General features: G+C 37.6%; 1 protein-coding gene across 1 annotated transcript in view; it reads right to left on the reverse strand.

The window, feature by feature from the left end:
* LOC150087579 (putative inositol monophosphatase 3) overlaps positions 1-12,035 on the reverse strand; it is a 55,627-nt gene that overhangs the window by 18,590 nt on the left and 25,002 nt on the right. The window contains exon 2 of the mRNA XM_090372143.1: positions 2,511-2,676. Within this exon, the coding sequence (XP_090228269.1) occupies positions 2,511-2,676 (166 nt within the window). The remainder of the gene's footprint in view (positions 1-2,510; positions 2,677-12,035) is intronic.

The following is a 12,035-nucleotide window of genomic DNA, read 5'->3' on the forward strand; positions in this document are numbered from 1 at the left end:
TTTTTTTTTTTTTTTTTTTTGGCTGATGCTGCATAAGCTCATACACTTGCTTTCATGCATCACATGCCACTACTACATCTATTCCACAATTTTGTTTCCTCAATTATAATTTATGCTTCCTCAGGTGAGTAATCTGAACAAGAGGAAGAATCTCATTAGCACTGAGCTTGCTTAATCCACTCAAGGCCTTATACACAACAATTAGATCACCATGTAGGTGCCTATCTTCAAAAGCTGCAATTTGCAGAACTGAAGCTTTTTCTTGGTAACACCAACCCTTTGTTCCACTCATCAATCACGGTGCCCTTCTCTGTACCCGTTCCAGCAGCTCTACATCTTTCCTAAAATGAGGCCACCAGACAAGGTGTAGCCTGACCATTGCCTTATACAAGGGAACAATCACCCCCTTATCCCTGCTAGCAAAATTCCTGTATATCATTAACAAGACACCATGAGCGACTCTTGCAGCCTTTATGCACTGTTCAGAAAACTTCATATCTGACTGCACAATTACCCCAGGTCCTTTTCATTCTCCACTAAAATGAATGTAGTAAAACCCAGTTGACACGGAACTCTGGGTTAGTGCTACCCATGCAGTACTTTACATTTGCAGATGTTGAACTTCAGTTGCCATCGCTCAGCACATCTCAGTGGGTATAAACTCAAATTGAAGACAGTTGTAGAATAGACGTGCAGAAGTTTACCTTTAGTCAGCAGGTAGTTGATTACTGGACCAGACTTCCATCTGTCATTGTGGAAGTTGATAGTTTAAATAAATTCAAAGAACTGGACAAACCTTTGGAGCAAATGGATCGGTGAAATTGGAAGTGTGTTAGCTTACTTGCATTATAAGTATGCTGTATTAGCTTACTTGCATTATAAGTATGCTGTATTAGCTTACTTTCTTGCATCATATGGCTCTTCTAATGCTAATATCAGTTCTAAGTTACTAGTAAATCCACAATCAACTCTGAAATGGCTACGAGCTACAAACTTGATTCTTCCCCAAATGGTGGTCAAGCCTTCTGCTCTCTTGTCAAAGCTATTGATTGCAACTTCTGTTACATCATGATAGTTTTATCACATCCTTATCTAAAGATAAAGCTGACCTATAGCATCTTACTTAATATCTTCCTTAAATTTCTGACAGTAAAGAGCTTTAGAAGAATCCCAAACAATTTTCAAAATGTGGTGTTATGTATTTGCAATTTAAATAAAAAAAATTTTTTTTTTTTGAATAACCCACAGAACTCATTTTAACATATTTTAGGAATGGAATTAGACCAAATTTTGTTTTTGGTTTATCTATTAAAAAAAAAGAAAAAAAAAAAAAAACTAAAAGTACCACAAATAAAAATGAAAGAATGCACAGGCTTTCAAAAATGAGTTTCGTTAATTAAAAATCCACTAAAAGAACTGATAAAAGAAAGTATTCCTAACTGAATCAGAAAACTTCCTTAATAATTCTGTTTTTAACTTTACTCTTTGATCAATAATTTTCATATGGCAAACTTTGTAGGATTACAAAGTGGATAATGGAATAGTTAACATTTTATAAGCTACAAATAACATACTGCACCAAATATTTTCACTTAAAAAAAAAGAGAAAATATTATCATAATCATCCAAATTTAGTTAAATATACAAGAAAATAATAAAAGCTAAGTGCTCTCCTTAACACTGATATTAATTTAAGTTTACACTGGTTTTAACCTGTTAATACCCACACTTTTGTACTCTAAAATCATTCTTTTTCTCCCAGCTGTAACTTGGACCTTTTAAAGAAAAGGTTATTCTCCTTGGTTTCTTTATTAAAAATTCAAGAAATCTCTGCTGAATAGTTTTGGAAATGACTCTTCGAGCCAATGAGATTTAACGTAAGCGGGTTGAAATTTTTATTACACTTTCCAGCATTCTGGAATGTATTCCCATATCTTGATCAAATCCTACACCTTTTTTTTTTTTTTTTTTTTTTTTAATTTTGTTGTTTAGCATATCAAACACACACACACACACACACACACACACACACACACATGGACAGTGGATATGCACAAAATGGAAATATTGTTACAAATGCACCATAACAGCATACTACAGAACAGAAATGCATGAGCGTTCTGTGATGAAAAAATAAGAAAAAAGTGTTCGAAATATTTATTTATTTTTGGTAAGAATTTATCGGAAAGACAGAATCTGTCTCCCAATAATAGTGGAATTTAAATAAATAAATAAATTTTCTGTTTATACTTCGGGACGACCAAACGGTCAGAGGAGTTCACAAGACAGACAGAATATAAGAAACAGCACTGTATTCAGTAGTCACAGTCTTGAACCTCGGTCACTCAAGGCACGTGTACTTATGCACCCGTGCACCTGACAACTAGGGTACGGCGGCCTTTTTTAGATGCCAAAAGGGTGGCTAAAAAAGGCTGCCATAGTATTTGTAGCCACCCCTTGGGCTTAAGTGCACATCCGCTGCACTATATTTTGTGATTCCCAAGAATTACCTGTATATTCTTTTGTTGCATCTAAAGGATCAATCCATACAGTAACATCTGATATAGGAACTTCAACATCGTCTGTCACTACTGATTCCACTGCATCCAAATGAGGGGTTAAGGCCTTGATATTATTGATATTTATATCCTGACTATCATGTTCTTCAGATATAACCTAGAGGAGATAAATATCAATATATTATGTGTGTGAGAGAGAGATAGATCGATCAATATGTTTCAGGAGGAAAAGAGCAGAGAAAGAGATAGAATTAAAGTAAAAAAGAAAAGAAAGTGTTAATTTCATTTCATTTTTGTGGTAGCTCAAACTATATATTTATTCTTTCATTCATACCAAATTTTTCATTATCACCACTTTCAATTAATAGTGATTAAATAAATTCAGTATTTAAGTTTCTAATTGTGACTAAATGTGGCATTTTCCCTTTTATATTTTGTTTTTATTTCCACTGCATTTATAAGATTAGTTTAATGATTTGTAAAGGACAGGAGTGATAAAACCCTCAAGTCCCTCCAATTAAAGTCTCATTGACATATTTTATTCCAAGACAAATCTGCTACACAATAAATGTCATGAAAAATCTGACATATTCAAAAACTGAACCTCAGTCTAATGATAAGTTTTATTATATACGGAGTGCATTAAAAGTTGTGTTACTTATTCTGTTCTGTATTTTCTGTTATGTTCCATTTTGACTTTACTTTTGTGATTTAGGAATATTTGAAAAATGGCAAACAATAAACACAGATTAGGTTGTCTAGAATTTACAAAGGCAACTTAAGGTCACAAGGTAATGTTATATTGCACCTTTAAATTAAATATATTGTATAGTCTATCTGTTTGCTTTGTGAATGAAAAATACGCAAATCCCTTCCCAAGACAGACTAACCCAGTTAAGAGAGTAAAAAAATTACTTAATTTCTCTAATTCTGACAGAGAGTGATAGAAGAAACTTAAGTCAAGTCAAGAAATACTTGACTTTTTGTCATTGACAAAAATCAATCTTAGGCTTTTCCATTCAGCTAGAGCTATTCACAACTAGTACTTACAAGTTCAAAGTATATGGCAATGAAGAAAAATAATAAGCATGGGTTTCTCAAACAAAATGAGATGACTTTCAAGCAAAATTGTCATTTTACTGCCTTGCAGTGTTGGTCCTAAGATAAGAACAGAAGCCATACTCATTTCGAAGTGTTAGACAAGACAAGATCACCATTCACATGCAGCATTTCTTAAGAGTTAAATCATAAAAAGTCCTAGAAACTACAGATTTCTTAGGCCTCAAACCATTTTATTATTGGGTTTCACCTTCTTTGCTGATATATCTGGAGTGGTATCCTATCCTGTTGGCATATGATAATAGTTTGTGATATATTTAAAAAGATCTGTCATAGAAAAGTGATAAAATAAAAGAGCTGAAAGAGGCATTAGATGATGCATTTGTTAAATTAAAAGCTTTATCCTTGGGCTTCAAGGCCGAGATAAAATTAAATAAATTTGAAAGTAGTTCCATGGCGCTTCTCATGTCATGAAGTCACTTTTAGCCCTAACCCCATTATAGTGGAATGCCCCCAAATAGATATACAGTATACTTATTGATATTTTTATGGACATATATATATACAAATTGTTTATATGGATATATATATAAATATGCCCATTTGCCAAGTTATCACCTTGTAGTAACTGCAAGGTAATAACTACATTTGGGTAGCAATAATCCTAGATTAGTTAGTTATTTGGTTTTTAGGAGCATTAGCAACTAAGGCCATACTGCTCCGGGATATGCGGTGGTCATTCCCTGACCTTTCCGCATCCTCCATATTTGGTGGTGGCGGGCTCGAACCCCGGTCTAATCAAGAAGCGTGTGCTACGCACTGCTGCTTCTTCCCACCTGGCTACGGAGGTGCCAATAATCCTAGAAGAACATACCATTTGAGTGGTATCAAACTTAAGGTAGTGGAGAATGAAAAAGATCTAGGGCCTGACAAAGTTCTCTGAGCAGTACAGACAGGTTGCTAGAATGGCTCAATGATATATAGGAATTTTGCCATTTAGGACAAACAAGTAATTATCCAGTTGTACAAGGTGTGATCAAAAAGTCTGGGGCCTGAACTAATATTTTATAAATGATGAAGCTTACACACTAATTCTTGTTTTTCTTTCCCAGTTCAATAAATATACATTTATTCTAGTTCTAGTTATTTCTGAAAGATTTAATTATTGTTTTCACATAGTAAAGATGAGGAAATGAAACCAATATTCTCTCCAGATCACTATACTTTGGGAAGCAAGTAGATTCAAATGCCAGATTTTAAATAAAATTTGAAAGAAACCTCAAAATGGAAGCAACTAATAGTATGGAATATATAAATGTTTTTGTAATTTTTATAAACATATCTGCATGAGCACGTTTGAAATTTTGGCACACTTAAGTCTTTTAAACTGAAAAATGGAAAAGAATAACAGGCTGATGTTTCTATTTTATGTATGAAATGTCTTTTTGTAATTTTCACAGAATATATATATATATATATATATATTTTTTTTTTTGTCAAAAATATTTTTTAAAACAAAAGGCAAAAAATATATTTATTTTTTATCTTTTTTTTTAAAAAGACATAAGGTATAAAAACAGGTTTTAAATTTTTTTATTAAAACTTTGAAGTATAAACAAGTAATGCAATTCATTATGAAATATTGCATTATTTAAGAACTTAAAAAAAAAAAAAAAAAAACATTTTCCAGAAATTAAAAGGAAAGCTGGGCACCTGTCATGTGTCCCTCCACCATTTTTGCCACATTTCATGTTTAGCACCACTAGTGCTGGGTTATGCTTCCACATCCATATATTATGATCAGGCAGGCAAAGGCAGATTACAAGAACTCTTTGACAAAGGACACAAAAAGAAAAACAGCAAGGAATTCTTTACTTATGTAAACTCTAGAAGGAAGGGGATGAATCAGATTAGTCGACTTAACATCTTCACATCTTCTATAAGTAGATTATAGACCTAGTCAGGATCCTTAGTTTATTCTAAATTGAGATAGCGAGATTTCGAAGCTAATCAATACTTACGAGTCCGTAGAAATACCGTTCGTGAATTCCTGCCATTTTTACACGATAGCATAAGCTTAGTGTAGTATACTGCATAATATAATATTGTCAATTAATCAGTAAATCTATTAATCTTGATAAACTTTATTGTCAATTAAATTGTATTTTTAACTCTATAAATATATATAACGACTTAATCGTAACAAATAATTAATACATAACTATAGTGGTACACGTGATACGGAAGTTGTATAAAGGGAACACTAGATACCGAAAAAAAAAAAAAAAATATATATATATCTATATATATATATAACATAACTGTTTTGGGATATAACTTAAGGATTTAATTTTTGTTTTAAATTTTATTGAATTAAATTGGAATCATGACTCTGACCAGAGCAGCAAAGCAAAAGGCTCAAGCTAATGGGAGTGCTGTGGTTCAGGGGAGAACTGAGGGGGGCAGTTGCCCTCTGAATCACAGTCTATTAAAATGCACTGTTTGCTTGATGTTTGCGGAGCAGTCGGGTACGGGACATGATACTGCCAAGGGGGATGTCTTTGTGTGTGCACGATGTAAGGAGTGCAAGGAAATCAGGCGACAACTCAGCGTTGTTATGGGCCTTTATGAGACCTTGAAGGACAGGGTGGATGCCCTCGAAGGAAATAAATTGAGGGGCCCATCAAGCTCTCAGCTGCCCACATCAACGCCAGAGCTTGCACTTGGTCATCAGGCAACACAGGGGCAGCCCCCTAGGCAGAATGCGCTGGTCCCACAGGAACTAGTAGTTGTTGGTGACTCTATTGTCAGGGAAACGGGGAACATGCTTTGTAAAAAGGATAGGTGGAATAGGACCAGGGTATGTCTGCCAGGGGCAAAGGTTGATGACGTTGTAGAGCGGATATCATCTTTTAAGGGCACAAAAGGTGATATAGTTGTACACGTTGGCACTAATGATATTAAGAGTAGGAGACCGGCGGAATTACTTAGCAAGTACAGGTCACTGTTGAAAAAAAGCCGTGAATTAGGGCTGAACTTGAAAGTGTCTGCAATTCTGCCCAGACACGATAGGAGGGAGTATATGATGAGAGCCTTGTCGATCAATTCGGCCCTGGAGGGATTGTGCAAGGCTCAAGGGGTAGAATTTTTTTCAGCCTGGACTGTACTTGTTAACAGGAGAGATTGCTTCTACAGGGATGGGATACACTTAAATAGAAAGGGTGCAAGAATTTTTGCTGATGCTGTCGAGGCAGTGTTAGGTGGGTCGGAAAACTGCTAGTTGGGGGGGATACAAGGACTAATAGATTAACAGTAGCCACTGGCAGAGGTGGAAGTGATTCTTGCACTGCTTCTATTCAAATGAGCAGAAGTCTGAAAAACAAGATGCAGGATATTTCAGGACTGCTGGTAGTCATTGCGTTACAAGTAAACACATGGGTTGTGTTAGGGTAGCTAAGAATAGAAACAGGTGCATGTATACCTGCGTGTACACCAATGCTAGGAGTTTGGTAAATAAATTTGATGAATTTGAGGTATTGCTCAAAACATCAAAGGCAGATATTGTTGGGATATCAGAGACGTGGTGTCACACAGATATAAGTAATGCGGAACTGGAATTTGGGGAATACAATGTATATAGAAAGGATAGACAGGACAGGAGGGGAGGAGGAGTTATGCTATTAATTAAGAAACACAAAGTCAAAGGAAGTGAAGCCAGTTGACATCGATGGACAGGGCAGTGTCGAGTCAGTTTGGTGTGACATAAGCATAGGGAAATCAAAATTGAGAGTAGGAGTGTGCTATAGGCCTAATGACTCTGATGAGTATAATAATATATTGTACAGGGAAATAGAGTGGGCCAGTAAATCAGAGAGTCTTATAATGGGGGATTTTAATTTCCCAGATATTGACTGGAATTTGTGGGTTGGTCACTCGCACAGTAGCAAGGCTTTTGTGGATTTATTGGATGATTGTTTTCTACATCAGCATGTTCGTGAGGCAACAAGAGGGAGCAATACTCTTGATCTGATTATCAGTAGTGATTCTTCATGCATTAAGAACCTGCAGATAAATGAACCACTAGGTGGCAGTGATCACAGTGTGTTGAAGTGGGATTTACTCAAGGAGGTAACTACCATCAGAGGTAAAGGGAAGGGTTTTTGTTTTCGTAAAGGCGACTATGATGGTCTGAGACAGTATTTAAATTCTATACAGTGGGACCAATTGATGATGTTACCAACAGCAAACTCAAAATGGGAAGCATTCAAGGAACTAATCTTGGTGGCTACCAGGCTTTACATACCAACTAAGAAATATTGTTCAAGGTTTAGGCCTAAATGGTTGTCAGATGGACTAATGAGACATGTGGCAGAGAAGAAAAATGCATGGGATACATACAAATTAATGGGTGACATGGAAGCCTATGATAGATATAAGTTGGTCTGTAACCAAGTCACAAAGGAGATTAGGCAGGCAAAGGCAGACTACGAAAAATCCTTGGCAAAGGATGCAAAGAAAAACAGAAAGGAGTTCTTTACATACTTGAACTCGAGAAGGAAAGGGATGAATCAGATTGGTCCACTGGATATTGATGGTTCAACAGTTGAGGATCCTGCTCAGGTGGCTAACAATCTAAACGAGTATTTTGCATCTACATTCACGCATGAGGAGTTATTCAGGAAGGAGAATGATGTAGGTAAAGTAAACATTGGCAGTGAGCTGGATGATTTTGTAATAACTGAGAGGAAAGTGGAGGAGAGATTGTTGATGATAAACATAAAAAAGGCACCTGGGGTGGATGGGATCTATCCAGTTATATTAAAGGAGGCAGCAAAGGAAGTATGCAAACCCCTAGCCATAATTATGAGAGCTTCTTTGGACTCAGGGGAGGTACCCATAGACTGGAGATGTGCAAATGTAACCCCAATTCACAAAGGAGGATCAAAGGCTGACACAAGTAATTATAGACCTGTTAGTTTAACTTCTGTTCCAGGTAAATTAATGGAGGCACTGGTTAAAGAAGCACTGCAGGATCATCTAGACAAGAATTCAGTTATAGCTCAGACGCAACATGGTTTTGTTAAGGGCAGGTCTTGCCTGACCAATTTGATTGGATACTATGAGGTAGTCACAAAAGAACTGGATGCAGGGATTAACTTTGATATTATATATTTGGATCTTAGAAAGGCTTTTGATACTGTTGCACATGGAAGACTGCTGCACAAATTGGAGCAGTGTGGCATTGGAGGCAAATTGCTGCTATGGATAAGGGGATGGTTGAGTGGCAGAAGACAGAGAGTGGTAATCAATGGACACTGCTCAACGTGGACTAATGTTATTAGTGGAGTTCCTCAAGGTTCAGTGTTGGGTCCGTTGTTGTTTTCGGTGTTTATGAATGATATTGATGATGGGATATCAAGTTTAATGTCCAAGTTTGCAGATGATACAAAGGTTGGCAGGGTCGTTAAGGACAATACTGACGCTATGCTGCTGCAACAGGATCTGGAAAAGTTGAACAGATGGGCTGAGAGGTGGCAAATGAAGTTTAACATCGACAAATGTAAAGTACTACATATGGGAAACAGTAACCCCAGAGCAACGTATCAACTCTGCGGTACTACACTGACAGTGGTGGAGATTGAAAAGGACCTGGGGGTAATTGTGCAAGCAGATATGAAGTTCTCTGAGCAGTGCAGACGAGCTGCAAGAGTAGCTCATGGTGTCTTGTCAATGATATACAGGAATTTTTCTAGCAGGGATAAGGAGGTGATTATTCCCTTGTATAAGGCAATGGTTAGGCCACATCTTGAGTACTGTATACAGGTCTGGAGGCCTCATTTCAAGAAGGATGTAGAGCTGCTGGAACGGGTACAGAGAAGGGCAACAAGATTAGTAAATGGAACAAAGGGTTGCTCTTACGAAGAAAGGCTTAAGTTTTGCAAATTACAGAGTCTGGAGACTAGGCACCGGCGAGGTGATCTGATAGAGGTGTATAAGGCTTTGAATGGTTTGAGCATGCTCAATGCCAATGGGATTCTTCATCTTTCTCAGAATAATCACCTCAGAGGGCATAAATTCAAATTGAGGAAGGACGGATGTCGGATAGATGTGCGGAAATTTGCCTTTGGCCAGCGGGTGGGTGGTTGGTTGGTGGAACCGACTTCCATTACTTGTTGTTGAAGTTGATAGCCTAAACAAATTTAAAGCTCAACTGGACAGGTATTTCGAACGAACGGAGGGGTGAAATGGGAGAGGTTTTTTTTTTTTTTTTTGGCTGATGCTGCATAAGCTTGCTTTCTTCCATCATATGCCTCTGCTAATGCTAATGCTAACATAGATGGTTTGACTAATGATCCTGCTCAAGTAGCTGATAAACCGAATGAGTATTTTGCATCTACGTTCACACATGAGGAGTAATTCGAGGAGGGGAATGCCAGAAGTTTATCAAACTCTAAAATGATTTTGTGATAACTGAGAGCAAAGTGGAGGAGAAATTGTTGAAGTTAAACATAAAAAAGGCACTGGAGGCAGATGGGATCTATCCAGTTTTAATGAAGGAGGCAGCAAGGGAAGTAAGCAAACCCTTAGCCATAATAATGAGACCATTCTTAGAGTCAGGGGAGGTCCCCATGGACTGGAGATGTGCAAATGTATCCCCAATTCACAAAGAGGGTTCAAAAGTGACACAAATAATTATAGACCTATTAGTTTAACTTCTGTTTCGGAGAAAATAATGGAATCACTGGTTAGAGGTGATACAGGATCACTTAGACAATACAGCAGCAATAGTTCAGACACAGCATGGGTTTGTTAAGGGGAAGTCTTGTCTGACCAATGTGACTGGATACTACGATGTGGTCACAAAGGAACTGGATGCTAAAAATAATTTTGATATCATATACTTGGATTTCAGGAAAGCTTTTAATACTATCGCACACGGAAGACTGCAGTACAAATTGAAGTGGCATGGCATTAAGGGCAAGTTACTGCAATAGATAAAGGGATGTTTTTAGCATTAGTAGAGGCATTCAATGCAAGAAAGCAAGCTTATGCAGCATCAGCCAAAAAAAAAAAAAAAAAAAAAAACCACTTCCACTTCATCCCTCTGTTCATTCAAAATACCTGTCCAGCTGAGCCTTAAACTTATTTAGGCTATCAACCTCCACCACAAGGGATGGAAGTCTGTTCCACCAACCAACCACCCGCTGGCTAAAGGCAAATTTCCGCACGTCTATCCTACATCTGTCTTTCCTCAATTTGAATTTATGCCCTCTCAGGTGATTTTTCTGAGCTAGAGGAAGAATCCCATCAGCATTGAGCATGCTTAAACCATTCAAGGCTTTATACACTTCTATCAGATCACCTTGCTGGTGCCTAGTCTCCAGACACTGTAATTTGCAAAACTTAAGCCTTTCTTCGTAAGAGCACCCCCTTTGTTCCATTCACTAATCTTGTTGCCCTTCTCTGTACTCGTTCAGCAGCTCTACATCCTTCTTGAAATGAGGCCTCCAGACCTGTATACAGTACTCTAGGTGTGGCCTGACCATTGCCTTATACAATGGAATAATCACCTCCTTATCCCTGCTGGAAAAAGTCCTGTATATCATTGACAATACTACATGAGCTACTCTTGCAGCCCGTCTGCACTGCTCAGAGAACTTCATATCTGCCTGCACAACCACCCCCAAGTCCCTTTCATTCTCAACCACTGTCAGTGTAGTACACAGAGTTGATACGTTGCTCTGGGGTTGCTGTTTCCCATGTGTAGTACTTTACATTTGGCAATGTTAAACTTCATTTGCCACCTCTCAGCCCATCTGCTCAACTTTTCCAGAACCTGTTGGAGCAGCATAGTGTCAGTAGTGTCCTTGACAACCCTGCCAACCTTTGTATCGTCTGCAAACTTGGACATTAAGCCCGATATACCATCATCAATATCATTTATAAATACAGAAAACAATAATGGACCCAACACTGAGCCCTGAGGGACTCCACTAATAACATTAGTCCACGATGAGCAGTGTCCATTGAATACCACTCTCTGTCTTCTCCCCATCAACCACCCCTTTATCCATAGCAGCAATTTGCCTCCAATGTCACACTGCTCCAATTTGTGTAGCAGTCTTCCATGTGCAACAGTATCAAAAGCCTTTCTAAGATCCAAGTATATAATATCAAAGTTATTCCCTGCATCCAGTTCTTTTGTGACTGCATCATAGTATCCAATCAAGTTGGTCAGGCAAGACTTCCCCTTAACAAAACCATGCTGTGTCTGAACTATAACTGAAGTCTTGTCTAAATGATCCTGCAGTGCTTCTTTAACCAGTGCCTCCATTAATTTTCCTGGAACAGACGTTAAGCTCACAGGTCTATAATTACTTGTGTCAGCCTTTGATCCTCCTTTGTGAATTGGGTTCTCACATTTGCACATTTCCAGTCTATGGGTACCTCCCCTGA

Source organism: Mastigoproctus giganteus, chromosome 4, assembly GCF_048544385.1.
Source record: "Mastigoproctus giganteus isolate SK-2022 chromosome 4, ASM4854438v1, whole genome shotgun sequence".
Taxonomy (NCBI): Eukaryota; Metazoa; Arthropoda; class Arachnida; order Uropygi; family Thelyphonidae; genus Mastigoproctus; species Mastigoproctus giganteus.